The sequence below is a fragment of the Euwallacea similis genome, chromosome 13 (assembly GCF_039881205.1).
Source record: "Euwallacea similis isolate ESF13 chromosome 13, ESF131.1, whole genome shotgun sequence".
In the NCBI taxonomy this organism is placed as follows: Eukaryota; Metazoa; Arthropoda; class Insecta; order Coleoptera; family Curculionidae; genus Euwallacea; species Euwallacea similis.
Window position 1 is genome coordinate 2,282,496 of NC_089621.1, and position 27,695 is coordinate 2,310,190.

The 27,695-nt window shown below is 39.2% G+C and overlaps 5 protein-coding genes across 5 annotated transcripts in view; 1 reads left to right on the forward strand and 4 right to left on the reverse strand.

The window, feature by feature from the left end:
• Nucleotides 1–27,695, reverse strand: part of LOC136413319 (uncharacterized) — a 133,842-nt gene that overhangs the window by 89,744 nt on the left and 16,403 nt on the right. The window lies entirely within an intron of this gene.
• LOC136413138 (sarcoplasmic reticulum histidine-rich calcium-binding protein-like) lies at nt 7,114–8,575 on the forward strand. Its single transcript, XM_066396524.1, has one exon. It carries the CDS (start codon nt 7,420–7,422, stop codon nt 8,356–8,358), a length of 939 nt encoding a protein of 312 aa, XP_066252621.1. The 5' UTR covers nt 7,114–7,419; the 3' UTR covers nt 8,359–8,575.
• LOC136412915 (probable zinc transporter protein DDB_G0282067) lies at nt 12,365–13,327 on the reverse strand. Its single transcript, XM_066396170.1, has one exon. The coding sequence runs from the start codon at nt 13,224–13,226 to the stop codon at nt 12,444–12,446; it is 783 nt and encodes a 260-aa protein (XP_066252267.1). The 5' UTR covers nt 13,227–13,327; the 3' UTR covers nt 12,365–12,443.
• LOC136412914 (probable zinc transporter protein DDB_G0282067) lies at nt 13,768–14,731 on the reverse strand. Its single transcript, XM_066396169.1, has one exon. It carries the CDS (start codon nt 14,654–14,656, stop codon nt 13,853–13,855), a length of 804 nt encoding a protein of 267 aa, XP_066252266.1. The 5' UTR covers nt 14,657–14,731; the 3' UTR covers nt 13,768–13,852.
• Nucleotides 17,274–18,137, reverse strand: LOC136412907 (probable zinc transporter protein DDB_G0282067). Its single transcript, XM_066396160.1, has one exon. It carries the CDS (start codon nt 18,093–18,095, stop codon nt 17,361–17,363), a length of 735 nt encoding a protein of 244 aa, XP_066252257.1. The 5' UTR covers nt 18,096–18,137; the 3' UTR covers nt 17,274–17,360.

Here is a 27,695-nt window from a genome sequence, read left to right on the forward strand (position 1 = left end):
AGGGCTTTACAGGAGACCTTTCGAGACCGCGAAAATAACTTTCAAAGGCCTTATGTTTCGGAAATCAAATGAGATGTCGCTACCCCCGAGCTCGACGACAGGACTCATTTAAGGTACTCTCCGAGGGCGATTTACCCACAAATTCGCGCGGCGTCGGAGATCAAAATTTAAAAGTGGGGAAGTTTTCAGGAGAATTCCAAACTAATCTAAATTTTTAAGGTGCTGTTTTACGCTTCAATCTATTGATTTGAGCCCCTGGTCGGCCTTGGTTACCTAGTTTCCAATGTTCGGAAAGCAATTGCGTCATTAATAATAATATACCCTATCCCCACGGTAACGCTTTGTTCTTTCCTTTCTAGACTAGTCACGGTCTTGCGGCCCAAAAACGACCATAAATCGCCACAGATAGAGCACCTAATAATAATAATTATTATCATGCCAGACCATATCGACAATATGTATGGCAAACCGGAATTCCTATAATTTTCAGCGAAATGAGTCTAGTTCAAACACATAAATTTTACCTTCGACTGCTTCCGAAACAATGGACAATAACAATAATTAGTTCGGACGAATAAATGCGTGTTATTTAAGCCTTTAATTCGCTTTTCCACAACGGCGTTGTTAATGCAACGTTTGCCATAACAGTGATCTTGTAATGGTCCATCAATACAGCCCGAATTATCAAAGCAGACCTGCCAGAAAAATTGAAAACTATTTAGCGAACGTAACAAATTGCCCCCAATAAGCATGATTAACTATCCAGATGTCATCCGCATTTATCCGAATGAAATAGATCGGCAATAAATCGTTTGTTTACTTATTGGTAAATCGCACAAATATGGATTTTTAAATGAGTTTTTTGTTTACTTCACGGTGGGTGCATGTGGGAACTTTTATACTCTTTCCAGAGGTGGATGATTAATGTCTAGTTCAGCTCTGGGTTAAGGTTTCTTTATTCTATAGGCTCAAGCAGCAAATTTATTAAACTGGAGACCGATACTTCTTTCCGACTCAGCCTTAGGGCTGGCAATTTTTAATCCGACGGTTAATTTAAAGTACACAAAGGCAAAATGTATAACAACCACTTTTGAAATTCTGCTTTGCAGAAAATTACCGCCGTTCTCTAGGTTTTATTTCGAGGCTTATCCTCATCATTCTGCCTTCCCGTTGGGGCCCCATTTACTATTTTAATGAAGCGTTTCATTACTTTATTTTCATGTAAAATTCCGCCTTTACGATCCAGTTGACATTCAGTCCTGAAGTGGCCTCGACGAGGCCCTTCAGTTCTTATTTTGCAGGGAAACGGACTTTTCTGCGTTAACTTTAAACACCTAGAGATTGTCGTTATTTGACTAGGAATGCGGCTTTTTCTCGAACCATAAATGTCTTCATTTAGAGACATAAAACATAATAAGCTCTGTACTTACAACAGCAACAACGGCGATACATAAAATAAATTGCCCGACATATATTTTACCTGCACCTTGGAATTAGCATAAAAATCTTATCGCAGGGAATAAATTTCTTTCCCGTATGAAATACTCTCTTTAATAAAACCACCAAGCTAAAAACTGTGCAATCAAAAATTAATTTCTGAAATACTAACAGCCGTTTAAATCTACTTTTTATAGTCTTGTACCATCTGTTTCCGGATTTATGCCTTAATAAAACCCATGAGTTTTTGTTGCCTCTGTCGAATTTTTAATCAGATTTTACTTTTTTTACGGAAAAATGCGCCCAGGTCATCATTTGTCTTAGTAACAGAAAAAATTGTTTATGCAATGTTGGAGCTTCTGAAATTAAGTATCAAAAATGCTATAAATCAGCGTAAGATTTTGGATGGCAGAGTAATTTTGGGAAGAAAGCAGCCTCGGAAAAAACAATCTTAAATAAAAAAGGACCACGGGGGCTATTCAGTATTCTTCAGAAAAATCCATTAAGTCGCAAAGCAATCAGAAACCGGGGCTCTAAAGGATACTTAATCAAATAGCTTCTTCTAACCTATCGCCTCCCCAAGTGATAAGCCCCATAATACACACATTACGGCGGCTCGTTCTCTATAATGACCCACAAACTCCGCATGAAATCCTATAGCTCTAAAGGCCCCAGGGAAGGTTAAATTTCACACGCAACCTGCCTTTGGAGGGTTCCAACTTGGTAGCACCCTCCTGACCCATTCAGCATGCGGACTTCTCTGAGGGGCCCTCCAGCGTTCTTGTAAACCGGGGAGGCCGCTTCTAACGACCTCCTCACACCGCAAAATAGAGGGGATTCAACACGTCGCATTCCACCTACATTCCTACATCTCACCCTGCAATGATTAAACGCGTGTTCTTGCATCGCTGGACCACTGCCTATGGCATGCGGTAAGTTAAGGACCACATAGCTAGACCAAACAGAAAAATTTTAATCTGCAGGGTGGTATTTCTGTGGGATCAGGCTCCCTTTTGCCATCCAAAACTGCTTTGGGCTGCGCCGCTGGTAACTCACTTCCTGAAATTCGAATTCCTTGTTCAGCGCTGAAACTTTTTAGCCTCTCGCTTTTTTTCCTTATTTTTAAACAGTGCACGATTTTTTTCTACTGATTAGATCCAAGTCCAGACGTTTTTCGGGTAAGTCTCCGAATATGGGCAAATTAGGTTAAAATTGGGGTGTTTTCTACGTTATTTTCACAAATAGGTCGGAAACAGTTACAGATACAAAAGAATTTGAGAGACAAAAAGTTTCTAAATTGAACAAAGAATTAGATTTTCAGAAACTGAGTGACCAGTGGTGTATCAAAAAAAAATCTAGGGTGGAAAAATGGTGGTTGACCTCAGAAAAAGAATCACGTTATAGATTTTAGCAGCAATTTTAAGTTGATTCCCTTAAGGCATTTCAATCTAGTTTATTCCGGCCTAGAGAGCATATCGATGCAATTAATTTCATGAATTTTTTATGTCAATCAGCGCATAAATTCCCAAGATATTGACAGGCAAAGCTTTGATGAAACGAACATCCCAAGGGACTGTTCGAAGTCACAGCTCACACGGGATATCGGAATCTCATCATTGTCATAAAATCATGTAGAATAGAAATGATGGAAATAAATCTTCTTTGACTCCTTTGTATGATCTATCAACGTTGAGTTATCCCGATCAAACCAGGCAATACCTTTTATGGTCTAGTTCCAGAAATATCACTTTATGTACCACCCTCCCCTCATTCGCCGTCTTTGAAATATAAAATTGCGTGAGTGAAGAAGCATTTAAGCGACTTGATAATGTCGCTCACTTTATACTATTAAATTATCTTAGATCTTGCACTTGTGCCAGTTTTCCCTCGGTCGCTTGTCTTGCCTCGAAATTGTAACCATTTCGTTCACAGAACGACTACGGCTGCCTTTCGAAAACACGGATTAAGATATTTTCCGCAAAATAACTTCCAACTGAAGGACGTTCATTTACATCTATTTAGCGATACTTGCCTTTTAATGGGGCTTATTAGCGGCATAAACCAGGGGCGGCGCTTTGGGAACTTTTCCGGTTTCCTTAACGAGTCACTCCAGACGATTTGAACTGGAACGCTTTTCACAGTGCAATTTTAACTACTAAGAATTCCTGCTTGCTCCTCAAAGGTGTGGTTGATTAATTAATGACGAAGAAGTTCCCTCGGGAAAAGGCGACAGTCTGTTGCGACGTTGCCAGTGCACAAAAATTAATTAAAGCGACCGGCTTCCTAATGGATTAAGGTCGACTGCAGTGCCTGACTAAGCTCAAAGTCTCCAATCGTTATTTATTATCTGTCATTAAAGTTAATGATTATTCCAAGCAATGGAAAAATTTAGTTCTTTCGTGATAAACGACATTAGGGCATCTTTTTCGAGCTTGGTCATGCATAGGATTTAGAGACAATCAATTTTTTCCACTCTACTGTACTCAAGAAATGTGGCCCTTGCAAGTAAGTCCGTTTCTGGAATTTCAGCAAAAAACATATTCAAATCTATTAAACTTTGAGTGGGGGACTCGTAGAGAGGGAATTTAATTTTGGTCCTTAAAATTTGTCCAATTTCGTGAAGTTTGCTTTCCGTCCAAGTCGGAACTTTTATTTAATTTAATTAGATAATTACCTGAGCTTTTGAAAATTTCTTCAAATGGAATCTCATTCATTTTCTTTAATCAATATAGAACAAGCTTTCGCCTAAGTGTAAATGAAACCTGAGGACAGGAGGAAGGACAATAGTTTCGACTTGGTTCTCTGCATAAAAAGCAAATTGAGAAGCGTAAAAAATTGTGTAGCTACAGTAAAGTCGAACAGATTCAGCGAAAATCTTGGACCACGGTAGTAGGGAAGACTGGGAAAAAATATAGGCAGCAGGAACAATGAACTAGTGAACAAAATAAATACACAAATAGCAGAAAATTGCAGTTCTTTCGGTCTTTTCAATGGTCAATAACTAATATTTTTTGAATTTTTTAATAATATCCAAAGAGACAATTCGTAAAAAAAATAACAAAATTAAGACAAAAATGAAGTGATAATTCTTTCTATCTCTCTCTTTCTCTCTTTCATTCTTTCTCTCCCTTTCTCGCTCTTTCTCTCTCTTTCTCTCTCTTTCTCTCTCTTCCTCGCTCTTTCTCTTTCTCTTCTTGCTTGGCATATAACTAGCTTGTTTTAAATTTTCTGGTAAACGCCTGAAGAAGTAATTGGAACTAGAAGTCTGGAGTTACAAGATAAGCTAGAAAATCCTATGAGAAATTGTATACATCGAGGAAAATAAACTCGTACACAAAACAGAGACAAAGGGCAGAATAAATACACGTTCTCTGTCTCGTGAAATTCACCAGTAGTAAAAATTTCAAAACGAACCGATACAGGATACAGCTCATTTTTTCCATCATGTGTGGGCTGAGCTCTTAAACGAGCTTCATTGGTTTGTGGGTTCGTTAAAACTGGAAAACTCAATTAGGCATTACAGACAAATTGACATAGTTCGATGATTGCCCGTTCTGGTTACACTCCAATGCCAGAAGAGTTATATTTAGACGTCTCTACATGTTGTTTTAGTTTTGCGGCCAATTTGTAACACTCGAACTACCAACTTAACGAACGTGTTTCATTTCGATGCCGACCCAATTCGTTCGGGCCGTAAAATTTTCAAGTTTTAGTGGTGAAAATCCTTGGACTGCTCATATAAGAGTTTATTGTTTAGGTGCGGAGGGTGAGGCAGGTTATTCTAAGCACGTATTTGCAACCAAAGGAAAATCTCTAAATTTTCCTATTTCCTCGTATCGACGGTCCAATAAAACACGAATCTCGACACTTTGGTGCGAATTTGTCATCATTTATTTTTTCGGTCGATCAGCGGCTCACCCATATAAAGAGGAACGGTTTAAAGAATCGCTTCCATACATTTGCTTGAGGCTTTCATTCCAGACACTGTTTTGAATACGAAACTAGATCCAGCAAGCTCCGCTTTTCAAACGTGGCAACTAGAACTAAATCCCTTGCTTGCTTTGCCACTCAAAACTTGTTCGCAATGCAGCAGTAAAGTAGTGGAATAATTCAGTAAAACGTTATATTTATTCGTGGCATTTAATATGTATATTTCCATCTCAAAGTCAAACAAATTTGGTCCTAGTGAGCCCTCTCTTAGAACGGATTTTTATCCGTATTATAGAGCTGCAGAAAACTAGTTAATGTTTGTAAATTAATTAGGACTCCAGGGGACAAAAATCCACCCGAATTTTCATAACATATTCATTTACGTCGACTGTTGTTTACATATGCAAATTACTTGGCCACACTGCAGCTTAGTTCGGCCAATTTTGTCCATGGGTAATCCCTGGGACTCTAACTAGCCCTGCGAATTTTATTTCCCAACAGTTATGTAATGTTGTAGTGTTAGGTTTTTAAATGACGTCGGGATTTATCTCGAAAAATTCAGGGCTGAAATTTTCAGCAGCCCACGCTAATCTGGCGAGAAACGTGCGTTTAAACGACGGTTGGTTTTGTTCAGCATGGTGAAAAAAATTTACCCGCACAACAATGTAATGCTTAACAACATTACATGCACAGGAGAACGGGGATCTCTCTTATCGGGCATAATAGTAAAATTTCCAATGTTCTTTATTAGATATTTTAAATCCGTTCAAGCACAAAACTATAATGGCCATTCGATGCGGTGGCTGCCGCAAAATTGGATATTGAACTTCCGCGGCCATAATACTCGTAATAACCCATGAAGTAGGAAATTCACATTTTTCTAGAAGTGTATTAGCAGAAATTTCAAACCCACAACGTTCGAATATTCTAGGAGATACGACATAGAAGCTCGAAATATAAAGGAGAAGATTGAACTTATTTATATGTACATATCAGGCAATCTGGATCGAGAATTCTGCGAAGACAGCATAGATACTGCTTGAATTCGCTGCATGTGAACGAAGCTGAGGCAAACTCTTGACGTTATGTCTCCTAACATTGAACATGTCTCTGAAGGCCTTTTGTTGGCCTGCAAAAAAGCCAAAACCTGGACGAAGCAGACAGAAGAAAAATTGGAATAGATGAGCAATTGTATCATTCGAAACCAACTCCCAATTCGGGTCACTCTTCCTCCAAGACCGATGCCGTGCAAATCAACCAATATTTTGTTATTGGATTTGTGACAGTTTGTGACCTAAATTTCCTCAAGCGCGCCCTGAATTTTATTCAAAACAACGGAGATTCTGTCTTTGATATTGCTAGAATGTCATGCTGAATTTAAATATTTTGCGCTAGTCGGAACTAATCTGGATGGGACTCACCGTGAGTTTTATAGTAGACAACTTATGAATTTATTTCAGGAGATTATGGAAAAACCGATGATTTTTCAAAAGGGGACAAGCAGGACAAAACAACTCTGCTAAGTAACCATATAAACCCAACAGGTTTTCTCCCATGTTCAGCTCAAACAGCGAACCATTCAGTGCATGTCCCAAGCAAAACAGCTGATCGCAATGCACTCCATAGTCGGTCAGAGAAAATTCTACATTACAGTTCAGGGTCAAGTCTATTTAAACAAGCATATCTACAAACATTCTTTATTTCAATGTTTTTTCTCTCGGTTTTTCTCAACACGGCAGACCGAACAAATTCCACTTGGTTCCAACTGGCCTAGATAAAGTGTATTTTGTGGGTTCACTCAACCTGCTAAATAGAATAATGGTGAAAGTTTCTTTACGTAAGGATGAAATCAAAAGTAACCACCGACCAAAATATGCAACCAAAAAAACTGTAGATATTGCACTGGACCACATTTTTCAACAAGTTTGGCAAAAAAGGCCTCGCTAATGATCCATCGGAGCAGAAAATTGACTGTAGCAAAACCGCCTAATATAAATAGCAAATTTTAGACTGCAGTGACATTATTTACGTTAAAGTGCTCGTAGTGCTACCATGAGAGTTGCTCTCGCTGGCCTCAGTGTTTGTCTCCTGGCGGCACTCGGTTCTGCCAGGGTGATCGTGGAGAGCAATGGAGAATCCAAAGCAGCTACAGCTTCTATAACACCAGCACCTGCAGAGACAAAAGTCATTCCTGCAGTAGTCACTTCTGCTTCTACACCTGCGGTACCAAAATCTGGGTTGCAGGCCATCACTCCGGTGGCGGCGCCGAGTCACCTGGCACAAGCTGTGGTGTTAGCGGCGGCCCCGTCGGATCTCATTCCTGCAGCCAGTGGTCATAAGAAAAAAGAAGGACATGACCAATCCAGCCACCATGAAGAAGGTGGAGGGCATAAACATGACGCTCACCACCACTCCGAGCACGGCGAAAAAGGAGAGAAAGGGCACAAAGGCCACCATCACCATGAAAAAGAACATCATGGCAAACATCACAAGCACGATGAGGCAGGACACCATGCGGAGAAAGGGGGCCACCACAAGGACCACCACGATGAAGGTGGACACCATCACGAACACCATGCTGGAGGGAAGCAACATAAAGAGGGGAAATTCGGGGAAAAGAAGGGGCACAAGAAGGGTCAAAAAACTAGCGGATATCATCACAAGTCGCACAAAGATGAGTACCATAAGGAGCACAAATTCTATGATGACTACCACAAAGGAGGCCACCATAGCAAACACGGAGAGCACCATGGACATCACGGAGGTAAAGAGGGACACCACAAGAAGGGAGGCTCTCACAAGAGCGGGCACCATGCGGAGCACCACGGAAAGAAGGGAGAATCTGAAAAGGGACACCACGACGAGCATCACAAAGGGCACAAGGGACACGAAGGACACGAGGAGCACCACGCCCATCACTCGGATTACGGAAAGAAAGGAGGTCATGCCGGAGGAAAAGAATACGGTTACAGCCACGGAAAGAAACAATAAAAAGTCTGCCTTCTTTGCCAAATATTCAATTATTTTAAGTAATTTATTGGGCCTTCAGTTCCTGCTGATCTTGCCAGTGACGATTCTAGGAGAAACGATTAAATCAAAATCTCGTTTATTATTTTGATTTCTTGTTGTCATTGTTGTTGCTGTTATTACGATTGTGATTTTTAGAATGTAGTCGTGTTTAAAATGAATATATTTTATTTATTTACGTGTATCTCTCGGCGTTTTGATTTTATATATTGAGGGGTCTAATTCATAAATAACGATCAGTTCAACAAAGCTCGATGTTTGCTTTAGATTTGTTTAATTATTTAATCACATAACTGATGCCAGGCGAATGTCACAAAAAACTAATATAGCATATTGCAAATTAATCGCCACATCGCGATAATCAATTAGGGAGATGAAGTAAAAAACATATTCCAGTGTATTATTTTCAATAACGCTCAAATAACAAGGAAGATAATGATTATATGTTGTTTGTCTCTAATAGAGTATATCTTGGTGTAATTTGAAAATTTAATTAGCAAAACTGCCTTTTCTGGACGTGCTTGTAGGTGGCGCCCTCATCCATGATCATGGTTCAATCAATACATCATCTCTTCTAACGGTTGATATTCAAATATGAGCAATTAGAACAGACCACTCTCAAGAAATCGTCATTCTCCTTTGTTATCCCTCTAATTGCCCATTTATTCGCTTGACTCTTTCATAATTTATTCCAAATCTAGTATCAGCATTGTTAGAGATTCCAAGAGCAAATCATGCCCCTCTGCTTCTTACCAAGTATACCTAATTTTCTTGGGTTAATAACCAAGTTGATTGGACCCATCTATAAAAGGACTTGCAGCAAGTTTGGGCGACAGTCATCAAATCATCAGCAAAATTAAATGAAAATAGTGTTTTGGTCGCTCACAAGTTCCTAGAGCACATTTTTAATTATGTGTGTACCATGTTGCATCTTTGTTTAAAAGCCAAATGGTGGAAATGCTGCTATCGTTAAAATGCATCAACAACCCAACAGCAATCCGGCATACTTATCAACAAAGAGAATTATCCGTGTTTTCCCTTTGACACCTTTCTCCCTTCATATCTCTCTAATCTCTCTAATTTTGTTCATTAGGGCGAGTCAAAATTTCACCCTTTTCCGTGACTGCTCATGCTTCTTATTTTATACTATTATTTCTTGTTTTATTCATCAGAAATGCGCCTTAAATACGTAGAATAAAAATTCAATGGCCGACTAGAACAATGGTACTGAAAAATGCTATAACCTTGAACCGTATTCGCAACATGCAACAATATGACGCAATTAGGTTCTGCGTCATTTTTTCCAGGAATTATCAGAATTTCATCACTTCTATTTTAGTTCAGCCTCAATTTGAAATCGCAGAGCGTTTATGTATCGATCTTAACATGAAAACCTGACGAAAAAATTCTATCAAGTCATTATTAGTCTAGTGGAGCCCGAGCTTAAATGTCCAACTGAACCTGCTTCCAGGGTTTCAGCTCCTATACAACTTTAACAATAATAAAAACATTAAATTTTGTGTATAATTCAGCTTCTGTAAGCCATAGTTAATTGGAAATTAAAAGCTTTTAAAGCTCCAGAAAACTGTTAATGGAGAAATCATTTGAGCGCTTACTAATGTTGATCGACCAGTATTATTTGCTATTAAAACCCGTTGTAATGCCAACTTCACTCAGTAGTGCGTTCGCTTTCACGTCTGTTCGAAGCTTCAAGGTTATTGTAATGATGCATCATCACCACCGTGGCGTTCCCAGGCATCACCGTCACCATCACCACAAAGACCGGCATGGACATGGGGGAAAGTTCGACAGACATCATCATCCACTCAGGTTCTTTGGAATCCCCATGTGGACGGCAAGGGGTTGGGAAAGACATCGTGGTAGCGAAAGCGACCTCCCGCAAACCCCGGAGGAGGAAATGCGTCAAATCATGAAAATGTTTTTCGAGCAAGGACGTCATCGTCATGGAAGAAGAGGACGGTGCCATGTCAGCGAGTCGAGTGAAGATGATCAAGGTAAGACCAGCGAAGGGACCGCAACCGAAAATGAGGAGCATCGCTGGAAACGTCACGGAAAGAAAGGCAGATTTGGCTGCACAGGTTGGACTTATGGGAAGTGCCATGCACAACAAGGTAGGACCGACGAAAGTGGTGAAGCCCAATACGGCTGGCACTACAACCCTGCAGCATGCCAATTTGCGAGAGGTCAGGAGGAAGGTAGGTCCGACAATGAAGACCCGTCTACCAGCAAGGAGGAGAGCAAGAAGATTCGTCGGCGAGGGATGCCTTGCCGAAGGTGGGGCAATCGCGGAAGATTCCTATGTTGTGGCAATGAAGAGGTAAGTCGAAAAACTACACCAGCGGAGGAAGCTAAGGAGGGAGCGGCACCAGAACCGCAAGGGGAGCAACAGAACACCACTGAATCTGAAATTGAATTGGAGAGCGTCACTAATGATTTAAGAAAGTCTAATTTGGAGTAAGTGCGTGGGCAGATCCGCTATTGAATTGTATAACTTCCGTAGAATGCCCGTGCACTACACATAACATCATAATGCATGATACCTCTATGTATTTGCAGCTTAAAATAATACAACGTTCTATCTATATGCAAAATAAATGAATATCCTTTAGTTTTAATTGAATGAACGTTTGCATTTATCTTCCATTTACAAAATTTGCCTGCCATTTTCGATATTTCCCTCTGATAAATAAAAAGAAAAATGTTCGGCGAGTTAAACAAACAAACAAGCAAACAATAGTGTATGAAACAGTTTTACTTTGAATAATAAACCACATGAACATTATTTAGTTTTGGTTATGTTCCAAACTACGTATTTAGCAATGTAATTTCTGCATGTAATCCTAACAAAATAGATGTTGGTAAGTTAAGCAATACATGGTGGTCATTAAGAGCAATAAATATGTTTTTGGATATAAAATGGTAACGTTTTATTTGGGCAATATGCCTGTGGGGCTGCCCCCTTTTGGAAAAAATATTTCATATTTTAGAGTTTTGGAATTAGAATTTGCATTGTTTCTTCTTTTTTCTTAGCGGCATAAAGTCGAAAACTCTTACAAATAAAAGAAGCTACAACGAAGGAAAATCTATAGTCAAATATTTCTCAAAATAAACTCAGGAAAAATTTTAAAGATTTAAATGATTTGGGTTTTTTCCGATAATTTCACAACTTTCCGAAATCTTTTAGGTCATGTGATTTATTTCATTTCAACCTTTACGCGCAGCTTCCGTTTTTGGAGGTGGCACATGGAGATCTCTGTAACTGAAAGAGATACCCGTGCTTGATCAAGTTGTGTAATGCAATACTGCTTCAGAATATGGTTAAAAATCGGAAGAAAGTCCAAATGTTTCTGGAGATGTTCACGAAAAACTTCGAATTTTTATTTCCTTAAATATTACAAGAACAACAACTCTTTTTAAAAAAATAAGACTCGGACATTGTTGAAATCCTGTTTGATGGAAAATCTAAATACGTTGCAGAATTTTTCCCAACATGCAAAATGTAAATTTTACAGATTTTTTTTCCTTATTAGAAATACACTTTGTGGCATCTGTGTTTTAGAGCCACTTTTAGGTCCATCAAAAAAAGGCTAAAGTATCTTCGTATCTAAGAAACTGAAAGAGATATTGGAGCATAGTTTATGCACGTCAAGAAACAACTCATGGCATTTTAGTTGCATTTTTAGGAAAATTGCTCCAGAGATTCCCGAAATGCTGTAAACGAAAGTCTAAAAATAGGTAAGTACCCTTTCCAAGAATTTATAGAAAAATTTCGGTATTTTTAAGGTACCGTTTTCCGCTCTGATCCACTCACATGAATTCCCTAGTGCACTTCAATTGAGGCCCTGCTGACCAGCGATGTAACTTAGACGACTTTCTTAAAGCTTATGGTGAAATAAAATCAAAACTTTTAGTTTAATTTTATATTATTATTCATAACATTACATCCCAACTCAACAACAAAAAGCGGGACAAAAAGCAAAAATACCAAACATGATGCAACAGTTTTCCACCTAAATCCAACCCCAGTCCTAATGTTTATGCTCATGTCCCCATTTGTGTCCCTTATCGTGTCCTCCTTTCTCCCCGTGATCGTGGTGATGATGATGATGATGCTCGTGCCCTCCATGATGCTTGTGGTGATGCCCATGATGATCATGATGTCCCTTATGTCCATGTCCTTTCTTTCCGTGATGATGCTCGTGATGCCCTTCATGTCCATGGTGGCCCTTCTTGTGGTGTCCGTGGTGATGTCCGTGATGTCCATGGTGATGTCCATGCTTGTGATGGTGCCCATCGTGATGGTGATCATCATAGAATTTGTGGTGTTTGTGGTGCTCATCATAGTGCTTCTTAATGTGATGCCCATGGGTTTTCTGACCCTTCTTGTGGTGGTGCTTATGTCCGTGTTTACCCCCCTTGTGATGATCCCCATGTTCGTGGTGATGATGATGGTGGTGATGCCCATCATGGTGATGGTGGTGGTGACCTCCATGGTGGTGGTGATGGCCCGCATGATGGTGCTTTCCATGTTTGCCATGATCTTCATGGTGATGATGGTGATGGCCGTCATGGCCTTTCTCGTCTTTGTGGCCATGCTCGTGATGGTGATGGTGATGATGTTCCTTACCACCGCCATCCTCGTGCTTTTCCGAACCTCCGTGTTTGGATTCGGCTACTGCCAAATCCGAAGCGGCTTCAATTAAATCTGAGGATGGCACTAAGAGCTGCTGCTCATTATCACCTTTCAAATTTCTACCAGAAACTAACGCACAAGCGAATAACACGCCGAAATAAAGGGCGAGATGCTTCATTGTTCTTTGGTTTAAGCACTAACCCTATAAAGGTCTCAAGAAATTATTATTATATAACACTAGTTCTTAAGAAGACATCACTGAGGTGTGCCGTCGAATTGCTTGGGCAGACTATTTATATCAAATTTGTTTCTTAAGATGTAATTATTTGCACAACGGATTACAAAGTGCAGTAGTTTTTTATCCATAAGATTCTCCGCTGGCCGATTTCTACTGTTCTGAAACGCCAATCGTTGTGTGATACTGTTAATTTAGCGTCAAAAATGTCGAAAATACGTTCAATTAAATTGGTTCTCGTTGGACACTCGGTAACACGATTAGATGCATTGCGGCACGATTCTTAGTAGGGCAGGCAATATTATTAATAAACTTCTTAGGCAGTTTCGATTTCAATCAAAAACCAATGTCAATGTGAACCATATCAGGAATGTTCCGGTGTTTGGACAAGACCATTAATTTAACCATATGATTATTTTGACCACATGATTTCGCAGAGAAAAAATAAACTGAGTTTAGTTATTTTTATTTATTTATTTTATTTAAAACCATCAAGCTCAACAACAAGTTCAAACAAAAGAAACAACAAGCCAATAAACCACAGCCCTCCTTGGTTCTGTCCTTGAAGTTTAGTGTTTGCCATGATGATGGTGACCATGTTCGTGATGGTGATGATCTCCACCCTTCTTTCCATGATGATGATGGTGGTGATGGTGGTGATGGTGCCCATGATGTCCATGGTGTCCGTGGTGTCCATGGTGGTGGTGTCCTTTGTGTCCATGTCCCTTCTTGTGGTGCCCATGATGGTGATGGCCGCTGTGATGATGGCCGCCCTTCTTGTGATGTCCGTGATGATGCCCATGATGTCCGTGATGGTGTCCGTGTTTGTGGTGATGTCCTTCCTTGTGATGATCATCGTAATGTTTGTGATGTTTGTGATGTTCATCCTTATGCTTCTTGACATGGTGGCCATGGAGATGGTGTCCCTTCTTGTGGTGATGCTTATGCCCGTGTTTGCCCCCTTTGTGGTGATGACCATGAGCATGATGATGGTGGTGGTGGCCATGATGGTCGTGATGATGGTGGTGGTGTCCTCCATGGTGATGGTGGTGCCCAGCATGGTGGTGCTTGCCATGCTTGCCGTGGTGGTGATGGTGATGATGGTGGTGTCCACCATGCCCTTTCTTGTGGCCGCCTCCATGGTGATGGTGATGGTGCTTGTGGTGATGATGGCCACCGCCATGCTCATGTTCACTGTGGTGTCCGTGTTTAGAAGCTGCAGTTTCCAGGTCAGCTACAACTGCAGTTTTGGTCTCAGAGGCTGCAGGGACCTGAGCACCGACTTCGGTCTCTCCCTTCAGCGCGGTGTCATCCTTAGCCCACACAAACGCCGATACAAGCAGAACACTCAAGCAAAGGGTAATGGCCCTCATTTTAGCACTATTTTACCGCTATAGTACTAGTTCTTAGAAGGACATCACTGTTGGTTGTGTGCCTTCGAAATGGCCGACAAGCCTATTTATATTAAATCATTTCTTAAGAACGAACTATTTGCACAACTGATTGCAAAGTGCAATAGTTTTTCTTTATACAATTCTTTTACTGTTAATTTCTACTGTTCTGAAATCCTTAGTGTTGATATCTGTCGTTAATTCGGCGTCAAACATTTCGAAAATAAACCAAATAAATGAGTCTCGTTTTCGGTAACAGATACCCTGTTAATTTAACCTAACCATTACTAAAGGATACACTGGGGTAATGTGCCATTTCGATTACATACACACCAGGCCAAATCGGAATTACAGGTAATCTTTAAAAAATTCCTGGCTTTTCGAAATCTAGATGGTTCTGTTTTTATGTAATTACTAAAGGGAAAACCTGAATTATCTAAGCACATAAACAGCAAAGATTATTTCGAGGTATTTTACGTCTTCAATAGGCCATTTTATACAATTATGCCCTAATATGCAGAAATCCACGGTTTATCACACAATTTAGAATTGCAAGCCCAAAAAGAAGTGATCTGGGCAAGCTTCAATAACGCACAAGACATTAAATATTGATGGTGAATACTAATTATACCGTTAGATTAGATTTTAGGGCTCTTAATGAGTAAAACCACAGAGCAAGTACGCAGTTTTTGTGCAGTTTCATTAAAATGATTTCAAGTTATTGGCATAAGAAACATGAAGTCTGATAAGACATTTTTAATGATTAAACTTGTTGCTGCAAAACTATCAAATGAATTTGGACAAAAATTAATTTTTTGAAAATAATTTATTTTTGAAAAACTACCAAAAAAATGTTCTTGTCTGAAATCCCGAAGGAAATATCAGCCATTTTTGGTATATAGAGCTATTGGAGAGTTGAAAGTTGATTCCTACGTTCTCAAGATACCGACAATTGCAGTATTAAAAATACATTACACTCATTATACTTACTGGATAAATACCTAGTTTGAGGTGTCAGAAGCACTGTAAATGCAATTAAAGATAAGTTTATGTTATGCTGTATTTTTAAATTCCCCAAAAACTATTTCAAATTTACTCCGTATAGTATAATATAACAGAGACATCAGAACCTGAAACTTACTCCAAGCCTATCAAGATGAAATTGTATTTATTGATGCAAATTCGTCCAAAAATTCTCCAGATAACACAATGAATAAAGCATGCAGAACGAAAGAAACTATAGAAGACGGAAAGATACCTCCCTCCGTACTCCTCTGTTTTCCAACCATCAAGATCAGAAATTTTATGAAATACTGTTCTTCGATTATGTCGATTGATTACGATTCAACATTGGCCCTGAATCTCTTGTGAATATACTTTAGTACATAGGCTTTGACATCGCAGTTTAAACCACTTTCAAAATTACCAAATCAGTACCATCAGAACCACTGTATCTCGGAAATAGAACGAGTTATCTAAATCTCATTTAAGTAGATGCACAAATAAAACTCCTCGAATTTGATGTGGATTGTTTTATATGGAAACTTTCTTAAATCAATCAATTAATCTATTGCCCCAAAAGCTTCATTAAAAAATACATGAACCGAACTTGATAGAATGCATTGAGAGGAAATCTGAAAATCTGGTGAAGTGTTTTCGATTGATCTGAGTGTACTTAATAAAATTTCTATTTTACATACACTGAATATCCGCATTGATCCGTCGATGATATCTCCAATAAATTCGAACAAACCCATAATAATTAAAAATTTAATATTAAATTTCTACAAATAAAATTTTCCATTGTTAATTTAATTACTGTCAATTGCTCGCTGCATAAGTAATATTGATTCGCAACCATAATGTATAAGGTATTATAAAAAAACACTAAATTATATGGTCAAGCTTGGCATGATTTGGGAATTACGCACATTGCAATTTCATGGCAAATACATGCAAGTTTGCACAGGATTTCAATTGTTATTTGACGCAGGAACTGCGAAAAAAGGGGAAAAATTTAATACGGTAACTCTCGTTTCTGAGCAAATTATCGGTGGATATGCATTCCAAATAGATTCTCTTGGTCCTATCTCCCAGAATTTATCAGCAATACCTTCCTGCCTACACCTAAAGTTACATAAAGCCGCAGAGGACAAAAACTGAGTCTTATTGCAAGCAAGACTTATTGCTTTTATTGCTTTTCGTGGTTTAAACATTTATGAAATCTCCATAAAAATCGTCTTGTTAGCAACCGCCTCCTCTTGGGACATTTTTCCTTTTGTACTTAAGTAATCCCCACTTCGCGAACTCTTGGACTTTCCTAAATTCTCTTTCAAATATAAATCGCTGAAACAATATCGGTACTTCCATTGTTTTCAGAGCATTTCACACAATAAGATCATAATTTAGTTAAAGAGACTCTCGCAGAGGATTGGTAAGCCACTAATGCTCGCCGTGGTTTTATTTTTCTTTTTAGGAAATCGTCACAATGCCCAGATGACATGGGCTAACCATGTTAGATAAGAGCCGAATTACGCAATTTGCCATTTACGCTTTCACTGGTTCACTGGAACGAAAGCTCACAACGCAGTTAATAACATTTCAATAAATAATATATTACAAAACGGTGAAAATCAACAAATATAAATACATAGTTACAAACCTTAGGTCATCTAACTTGAATATATTAATGCTTATGTGCGTGTCCCCAGGCACCACCCTCAGAATGGCCTCCCTTCTTTCCGTGCTTGTGATTATGATGGTGGTGATGCTCGTGCCCGGCATGACCTTTATGGCCCTCGTGATGGTGCTGGTGGTGTCCCTTATGCCCATGGCCTTTCTTGCCGTGATGGTGCTCGTGATGCCCGCTATGATGGTGGCCCCCTTTCTTGTGATGTCCCTCTCCGGATTTGTGATGTTGGTGGTGAGCTCCGTGCTTGCTGTGGTGACCCTCCTTGTGGGCGTCATCGTAAAATTTGTGGTGTTTGTGGAACTCGTCCTTATGCTCCTTGAGATGGTGCCCCTTGGTTCCCTGTCCCTTTTTATGGCTCTTCTTCTCGCCGAAGTGACCTCCTTTGTGCTCGTGACCCTGAGCGTGATGATGATGGTGGTGATGGCCCTCGTCATGATGCTTCTTATGATGCCCGCCTTTTTCTTCGTGATGACCCGAATCTCCATGCTTTCCGTGTTTGCCATGGTGAGCTTCATGGTGGTGGTGATGACCGTCATAGCCTTTCTTTTCCTCCTTGCCGTGGCTGCCATGGTGTCCAGCATCGTGTTTGTGACCGCCACCTTCCTCGTGATGACTGGCATGGCCGTGATGAGAGGCTGCGATCTCCAGGTCATAGTCTCCCTTTAAAGACTTTGAACTCACAAGTGCGGCAGCTAGGGCCACCCCAAGGCAGAGCAGGAGTACCTTCATGATGTCGGATCACTTGTTTACAAATCTCTGCTGTTTATCGAACCAGGAAACCTATTTATATTACGACTACTTCTTTGAAAACCATTATTTGCATCACTGGTTTCACCGCGCAATCATTTTTTGGTGCAGATTTGGCGTTTAAGGTTTATGCAATCCGTTATACTTACCTAGTTGCGATTTTTAGTCGTTTTAGAAATTTGACACGTCTTGCCACTGGACCACCATTGGGGCTCGCTACACCAGTAGGTCAAGTTGGTTTTTTTGTCTATGAGAAATTTCGAAATTTAGGTACAAGAAGGAAATTGATTTGTCTGGGTGGTGTGGCAACTCTAAGAGGATCTTTGCAACGCGTCTAGTCAGGCTTCGTTCGAGAATAATCTTAAACTGCTGATGAGTAACTGAGATTAGAAAGTGATGTCTTCGGAGAATTGGATTGGCTGACGGATCTACTTAAAGGGTCCATAAAGGAAGGATTTCTTTAAGGCGTGCTAAGCTCATGAAAAGAGCACCTGCCTAGCATCAAATCCAAAATCGGATATTCCTGCCATAGTCAACAGGATCTCTGAAATTTTCATCTATAATCTGAAAGTATACATGCCAAGCGTTATCATATATCTGCATTAGGAGTATAAATATGGATCTAACACAAAATCCTATACGCAATATGTAATTGGTCAACATAAAGCAGGAACAAACAATAGCTAGGGGCAACCCCTCATGTTCCTGTTATTTCATTGCAGATTTGAGTAATTAAATTAACTCTCCCTATCTTTCTCTCTCTCTCTCTCTATCTCTCTCGCCCTCTCTCCATCTCTCTCACTCTCTCTCACTCTCTCTGTCATTTCACCAAAACCTTATTGAAATTCTGATAGATTCCAAAAACATTTCATAAACAATTTTTGATGGTAACTGTAGGATAATTTGCAATCGAAAACTTCACAATTTTTTGAATTGAAGATTTGCCGTGTTTTGTTCGGCCTTTCTCTAGCTTTGAGTCTTCTTTTGATGTTGCCATGATGCATCAAAAACTTTTGAAAAATAATTTTCTGCAAATGAATGGAACTTATTATTCTATTTAATTGCCCATTCTGCCTTATTGCACCCAATTGTTCGTCGCTTTTCTTACATTTGTTTTGTTCAGTGGGAGATAATCACAAAACCCAGACCAAGACCAATTCGAACTTTAGATTTGGTCGATTAATTCGATTATGGGGAATTAACGTTTTTCAAAAGGTTAACGCAAACATGTTTTAACCATTAATTTCCTACTTATTAGCATAATCCAGAGTAACTGGGATGTTTTCTTACTTTCCTGCGAAGTCTTGATCTTATTTCGCATCTATTTAGTTACCCTTGGCCTTTTTAAGCTTTTTGAGTTTTACATGACGCAATATTTCCACAACTTTTGGATTTTTCAGCTCGAATTCGATGGAACTTCCGTAAATTTCACATATCTTTTGACACTTCAGATGACAAAATTACTACATTACTTGTGGTTGTTTGAACCGGAACGGAATAGGAACTCTCACATCTTCAGAGGTATCTTTTTGGCATTTTCAACGTCAAGCAACTTCTCATTTTTTTCTTGTCTTTCCAGCTCGCAGAAACTTCAAGAAATTTCCAGTTTGGATCACTCTAACCAAGGAAATTGAAAGTTTCCTTGACCAGAACTTATATCAACCTGACGATTCTTCGATAGTTTGCACTAACCCAGTTTCTATCCAAATCCTCCCAGTAACTTGAAGAGGCCTGAGCAGTTTTTTAAGCTAATCTAAATCACGTTTCCTCTTGGTCAATAAATGCTCGCCTAAAGGCCGCACACCAAGTAAATGAACACAAGCACTAATGCTCCAAACTTGCAGGACACAATGGCCTGTGGTCACTCTTGCTTTTCGTCACAATTTGCGCAATTAATTACGACTGAAGCGTCCTCGACAGCCTATTGTAAACATAAGAACCTTTGTCTCTGTTAATACAGTTAAACGTGTCAATGAATTACCGACGCTTCGATAGGGTACCCTATTAATTATTTCCTTAATTCGGAAAATGATATACGAGCCTCCGTTTTGGAATTACCAGCAACGCTTTCCAGGTAATTTCCTTTAAACCTTGGCTGCGTGAAATGGGGTGATAACGAATCCATAGGCCCATATTTCCCCGGTTCCGGAAGCAATGCTAAGATGCCTTGAAAGTTGATTTCCCACACATTATTCGGTTACTCTTATAATAGACCGCAATGCAGTCGTAAATCCTGAAGAACCTTGAGATAAGCTCGAAATCGAAACGTTCTTCTAGCCTCGATCCTCTAGGAATTAAAGGCAAATAAAGTGAAACACTTTATAAACTAAGATGTTTTATCTCTATTAGGGTCCCCAAACTCAGTGTCCAATTAAATGATGAGTTAGTTTCCCTTAAGGATGGGGGGAGAGTCTCTACAGAACATTCAAGGGAATTTGGACCTCCGGGACTGGTGCAATATCATGTTGGTTTGGTAATTGTCACCAACTTTTTTCGGGCCTCAAGTTTGCGGGAAACAGATGCGTAATTAAAAGCTGAAACTTTATCGGTCATAAATTTTCTTTATGAGCGGACTTAAATAGTGGCAATTCAATTACCACAATAGGAAAACTGGGGGATGAGGAGACGTTAAGCAACATTCTGACATTACCAGCGCCTGTTGCAATAAGGGAAGAAACAGCAATTAATCAATTAAGTTCCCTGTTTTGTGGTTGTCTGATGGGGTGAAATAATTCAATTCTAGCGTCCTAGGCCTTTAGAATAAGCTCCTGCATACGCTATTATGAGCCGAAACAGGAAATCCAATCAAGATCACGCTGAATGACAACTTTTCCGTACATTTAAAGTGTCAGTGAACTCCGTTCTGGAACTTATGAAATCAATTTTTCAGCGCCCTTATGGAATTGCTGCGTAACAAGTATCAAGTATGTCATCGAAAAGACAATGCTGAAGGGTCGTCCCTCCACATGAGGATACGTTGTAAGGGTTTACGTTCTTTTTAATATCAACGTCCCCCGGCTTTTACTATGTGGCCGCTTTTGTCAGTTTTTGTTAAAAGCCTTCCACTTGAACTTTCATGAGTAGCTTTCCGTCACGTTTCTCGTGTGTCGAGACAAAATCACGTATCGCGCGAGTTTTCTCGCCGAATTTTAGGAGGCTTAACACTAAATTGAGCCCCCTCCATCTGGCATGAAAGGGACAAAACTGTAATATACTCAGACCCAAACAATAGCGTTGTACATGTAGGAAAGCCATAAATCGCGTCGAAATAGACATTAAATCCATGAATAGACAATACGCGGCCGGCGAAATGATAACAGAAACCCTGTTGGGCAAAAACCTTAAAATAATAAAACTACAGAGTATATGGGCATAAAGAGTGGGCCATGAGCTGATATTTCATGGCAAAATTGCTCCATAAAAACCGCCCATAGTCATAGAGGGTCAGAGGGTTAAGCGTATGTTTTGAATAAGTTAGAAGTAACTGCGCATATGGCCGTATGTATGCAGTATACGTAGAGGCACTTATTCTCTCCGAAACTGGCCGAAATTAAGTATTTAAATGCCGACCCCATCTTCTTAATGGTTGTTTTACTACGCCATTGTGAATCAAATTTAATTCCGGACCAAATGTAAAAACCTCCCACCGCAGGAATCAATTTACTTGTTTTCGTCACCAATAGCGTTCATCCGGTTGTCAGTAAACACATTTTTGTATGAAACGAAAACACAGCCGCATTTGAAACCTCCAGCGATGGAAATGTGACTTAATGAAGAGCTTTCATGATGCACTTCCCAAAACAAATTGCTTGTTTACTTTCGAGGCGCAAATAAAACACTTCATTTTAATTCCTCCTTTCCAGATTGACGTGTTTTTCTTTCAACATTCCTCGTTATGAGGCCTCCAATTCGAAGTTGCCGCTTTCAGTAAAGATCGAACTCGTGAAGCTGCTTTCTTTGCGTCTCGAAACCATTAATTTTTTCTTTGATATCGTGCTTTAAGCTCAGAATTGGATGGTTAGGGACTCGAATTGCTCCAGAAGTGTTTGTCGGAAAAGTCCTTGATGAGATTAGCGGATATTGCAAACATCCGATCGAGAGTGTAAGTGTCCAAGTCCACACACTCAATCATATGTTAAGGAGAATCCAGAAATGTTAACTTACACTCTATATCAAACACATTTGAATTATTGAAATTGGGACCCTTCACCATGGAATAGGGAATATTTCTTTATGCCTTCAGATGGATTATTCATCCCTTCCTTTAATTTTTTTAAATGAAGCCTCATGTTAAATAACTCCTCACGTACTAATTGGTACCAACTACACGCACTCTGACTGATTACTCAGCTCATCAATCATACATTCAGGATTATCAGAGAACTAACTAAGAGAGTAAACTGAGAGCTGGGAAATGACCTTGGGCTCTACAAATGCAGTTTCCTAATAAAATTGTGGTCGCATCCAGAAGAGCCTCCAATAACAGGACAGGAGCACTATTTGAAGATGCGCATTGGATAATTTGTTAGGAGAAGCTGATTGAGGTGCATCCTTTTTGAGAGAGAGCCCCCCCCCCCCTCCCACCAAATACCTATCTTAGGTTTCTGAGTGGAACTTGGAACGATGGAAGACTTTTATCAATAATTTAACTTGGGCTTTGTTGTGCATAGAAGTTGCTTATCAAAATCTGCTCAAAGGGCAATTTTCATTAGGCAGGCTTGGATGCCGCATGCTGTGATAGACTCACATCCTCGCTGTTACTATTATGTTATGCAGGTTGGTTGGGCATAGGAGTGCACAATTATAAAAAATTGCAAGACACTTACGCTTTCGCCAAGTTGTCTTAATCAGAATTTAAGTGCTAAAGTCTTCAGAACTTTGTAATTAAAAATGTAATTTTCACAACTCTAAGGAAGTGATTTCTTTCCATTTATACGCTTAATTGAATCCTTCCAACCACCAAAAATGAACCTTCAACCCGCATCAATCCCCATTCATAGTTTATTTTAGTACCCAGAATTTTTTCCGGTATGGCTGCTCCATCCCTAAAAATAACATCCCGCCACGACCAATTTAGCCCACCTACAAGAATTTCCACTCGCAAAAACGTCGGAATATAATGCGGTAAAAAAGTTTCCGGTACTTATACGTGAAAGTTTCTCTTTGCTTAACTTCTGCGCTTAACTCCGCTTTAAATGCGCAAAACTTCTAAATGTCTCCCCTTTACCCCCCACTCATTGGGGATGCGAACGATTGCATTCCCTGCCCCTGAGACTTGCATGCTTTCAAATACTAATATGGTCGGTAAGACTGCAACAGTGTGGAAATTCAGCATTATAGACCAGTAATCATAAAATTTCAAGGCTAGATGATAATGGGCAATTAAAAGCTAAGTGCAGATAAAACATTTTATTGGAGCTCTGAGGCTCACACAAAGGGTTGTAAAAAAGGAAGGCCTTTAAATGAGCAATGGGAGATTGTCAGGGGCCAAGGGATATGTTTTATATCTGCAGATGCCGAAAGGAGAACCTTAATAATTTATTATTTAACTAGGGAAGCAAGCTGAAAATATAGAGCGTAGTACTAATTGTTCCCCATTAAAAATCGGCGTTTTTATGGGAGCTTTCCTCTACAGTGAAATTATCGTAAAATAAGGGTTAAAACGTCGTATTTTAGGTAATTAAAAAATACTTCTCGGAATTTTACTCGGAAGAGGAGTAAACGGAATTGTATTGAGTCTTGCTGGTCCTAAATTAATTCAAATTAATTTTCCGCCTTCTTATTGATAATGCTTAATTAAAAAGTAAGATGATATTGCTTTGTAAAGGTGAAACATTATTTTAAACTCCTTTCAGTGAAGTTAAAAGCGCAAATTTTTGAATGACAACTTTATATTCTCCACTAAAAAGAATTTAGAGCGAGCAAGGGTTTTTAAATAAAGCCTTCACAAAATTATTTCTTAAACGAGAAGGTGAGTACCCCCTAGATCGTACCTGCAGATCCTACGCAACTGATTATCTCACATTCCCATGTACTCTCCATTAAAATCGCGATTCTTTCGATAGCAACCTCCTTTTCGTTCTCCGTTAAATACTGGTAAGTCGAGTTCCCACGGGATGATAGCTGAATGTCGACTTATAGAAATGATTAAATTTCGTATTAGAAATCCGTTTCTTAACCTTTTCGAAATGGCTTATTTTGACTCGACTCCATGCGTAACTTTGCAGACTGGAAAAGTTTCACTTAGCCAAAAATAAAAACTGTAACGTTTTAGGAGGGCTCTATCAAAACTAACGCTAAGTCTCTCTATACCGAGATAATTTTCGGATCTTTAACTTAAAGTTAAAGTTAGCAGCACATTAATAATTTGACCTTTAATGGAATACTAAAAGATGTTGGAAATGTCTAGATGTACCAGCAAGTAAACTGTCTCTTCAGTTCCATTTTGGCGGCCTGAGCTACGCTAACGAAGTTAGCTCGGGACGAGGCATGGGAAAACATCAAGCCTTTGTAACTTCTAGAAATTGAACATAACTGTAGGTTAACTGGAAAACCCGAAAACGAGGTTAGCGACGACGATGCGACGTCGCCAACTCCGACCTTACGAGTATAGTTTTCGCTCTTCCGTAATGGGTCGTCAATCCAGTTACTTTATGAAGGATGTCTGCCGGAAAATTAATTGCCCCAGGGAATATGTTACTTCGCCACATTGTGTATAAGTAAGGTTCGGGTGTCTTTGTGGCATAAATAAATGTCGTATTTTAAATAACCCTCTTAAATTATGATTTGAACGCGCTCTCGGCTGGAAAAGGCTATTAATTTTCCGTATGGATGGCCCTCCTCGTGTCAGCTTATTATCACTCACATCAGTCGATAGAGGGGCGGAATACAGGAGGAAACATAATGTATGGAATTTGCTAATAGTCGCAACAGGAACGCTTTAGAATTACCTGGATAATCCCTTCCTAGCAATAACGAAATAGTAAAACAAATAGCGTAAAAAAGGGTTGTCAGTAGAGATTTTCTTTTGGCAGTTTTGTTCACGTTTCATCAGTTGAAAGGAATTTCGCCAAGCAGGACTAGGACGATGGAGACAATGAAGACCAATAGCACTTAAATGGGTGTCTTCGTCAACTTCAGCTCATTCATAAAAAAGTTTTCAACCCCTTTCTGAACCTCTGAGTAAGATAAAATGCTGAAAGAAATCTTCCAGAGAATGAAGAGATGTAAAGACACAATAATTATTGCAAAATTTTCCTGCAATTTCTCTCCAAATGGAGCGATAGAGAATTATAGCCTGCAACATCGAGCTCATTAATTTTTTATTTAATTCAAATTTATAATCAATATGTATTTTCGCTTATTTATTATACATACTAATTACTTTGTCCAGCATTGTCCTCTGCTATTTGTTTCAGAGTATTGATCATTAAGCATCTTAAGTAAAACGCCAGGTCATAATAGGGACACAACACAATAGTACACTTCATATGCAATTTGTATTTTAAATATGCAGGGTGTCCTAAAAAGACAGATAGGATCTACTGGGAGTGCAACAAGACGAAAGCAACGTCAAGAGGGATATAAGGCCAAAAGCGTATTGGTGAGGGCAATGGAAAGGCCAGACAGATTAAATTGGGGAGAAGGGAAAATTTTAAGGAAGGAAAAAAATGGCTATTGGAATAACAGAAAATGGACTAAAGCCGAAGTAAAAAAAATCGTAGGCAAATTTGGCGTCTTTTACCGAAAAGTGGAAAGTTTCACGCTGATTAAACTCAGATATTAAAATAGAAGATTTCGACTCGCAATCTTTTGATTTGTGCTGCAGAAAAAAACTAGTTTTCCATTGCCACCCTATTGCGCCATCTAATTATCATTTATATTGGAGGGTGGACAAAAACATCCCCGCGATCCGTGGGGGAAGTTACCCCGTAAAAATTTATTCCCGGTTGTGGCGTTGTTTCATTAAAAAATTACCCATTCTGGGAGGTTATTTAAAGCAATACTGAACGAACGCCAGACAGCAGAAGCTAATATATCACTTCGGAATATTCTGCAATTAACTCTCACGCCCAGCAAGGAAATCGTAAACCCCTTTTGAATATTGGATTTCCATCCAACCCTGGCAATGGAAATTAGTTTTCCAGAGTGAGACTCTTAGATGTAACATGTATAGGACTATATTTTACAAAAAGCCAAATAAAATCGTTAACATTTTCCTGGGGTGTCTGCCAGAGCCATCCTGTAATTTTAGCGAGGATCAAAAGAAATATATTTTTGAATATTACTTTAGACGGCTGTCGTCCTATATCAACTTATACGAACCGTACCAGCCAGAAGAGAAAAGTCGTATTTAACAGCTATTTTACGAGCAGGCAAGCACTAAGGAAGTCTTTTTCCACCGCGAAAATATGTGTCTGTCATTTAATTTGATGACCCCGTTACCGCCATCATCGTTTTGTTCTTTAATTTTACTAAATTGTATCAGTTAAGCCCATTAATTTGGGTTTTAAAATAACACGCGATTAATGGTGTTTATACGTACGGAAATACTTATTTCGGAGTTCATATTTGGTTGTTAATGGAACGGCAATTAGTTTACGCCACTTTCATTCCCAAATATCCCACAAGAGATAATTTATTTTCCAGGCTGCTAGGTTTTATGCTAACTTGTTACTTGATGAATTTAGACGTTTGCGTTCAAGCTAAGTACTTTGTATTTGCATCAACGCAACTACTTGGGGAATTGCCAGAAACAGAGAGAATTATACCCTATATATTTATATATCCCAAATGGTGCGTTTCTAGCTAACTATTAGAATTTTTTTATTATTTTTGCAGAGTACCATCGCTCTATGAAATATCTCCTGACGATATGCTACACCCTGCATACAGTGTGTCCGGCAAAGTTGCGCAACTTGGAATTCAATATTCAAGAATATGCCGTTGTTTTAAATCCCGATTACTTTCGGAGATATTCGAAAAAAAATCAATTTTGGGAAACCGTTTTTATTTATTCCTCAGCGTATTGGACAATACAATTCAAATCATAATCATGTTTTATCGACATTTCATCATTGCAACTTTTCTTCGTTAACAACGCGGCGACGCTAGATTTGAAGATAATGTGGGGCAACCATCATCAAGTTCGTTTTTCCTTATGGTTTCCATATTGAATTTCCACACTTTTCAATTCATCTTTTTTCCTGAGTACGATGAAATATCGCATCTTAAGGTTTATCTTTTCAAGTGAAGAAAAACCAGATATGCCAGAAATTTATTGCGTTCGCGTCGAAATGCGCAAATTGGTTCGGAAACACATCTCAGGCTTTATCAGAAAGAAAACAACCAACTCAAAATTATTTTCTATTCCTTCATAGAAATTTAGCCATCATAGAAGCGTATTAAATTTAATTAACATAGTTTCACAAGTCCGGTGCAGAGTTGCTGGAAACGGGCACGTGAGTGGACCACTCAACATCACTGAGACGAATATTAAAGTGGAAACAAACCGGAAAGTGAAACAAACGGGAGTACACAAAAAGAGACAAATAACTCTCGCTTGAGGCACTGCATTAGAAA

What these genes read in the sequence shown, in the direction of transcription:
- LOC136413138 (XM_066396524.1), top strand. Translation starts at nt 7,420, where the DNA reads ATGAGAGTTGCTCTCGCTGGCCTCAGTGTTTGTCTCCTGGCGGCACTC.
- LOC136412915 (XM_066396170.1), bottom strand. Translation starts at nt 13,226, where the DNA reads ATGAAGCATCTCGCCCTTTATTTCGGCGTGTTATTCGCTTGTGCGTTA.
- LOC136412914 (XM_066396169.1), bottom strand. Translation starts at nt 14,656, where the DNA reads ATGAGGGCCATTACCCTTTGCTTGAGTGTTCTGCTTGTATCGGCGTTT.
- LOC136412907 (XM_066396160.1), bottom strand. Translation starts at nt 18,095, where the DNA reads ATGAAGGTACTCCTGCTCTGCCTTGGGGTGGCCCTAGCTGCCGCACTT.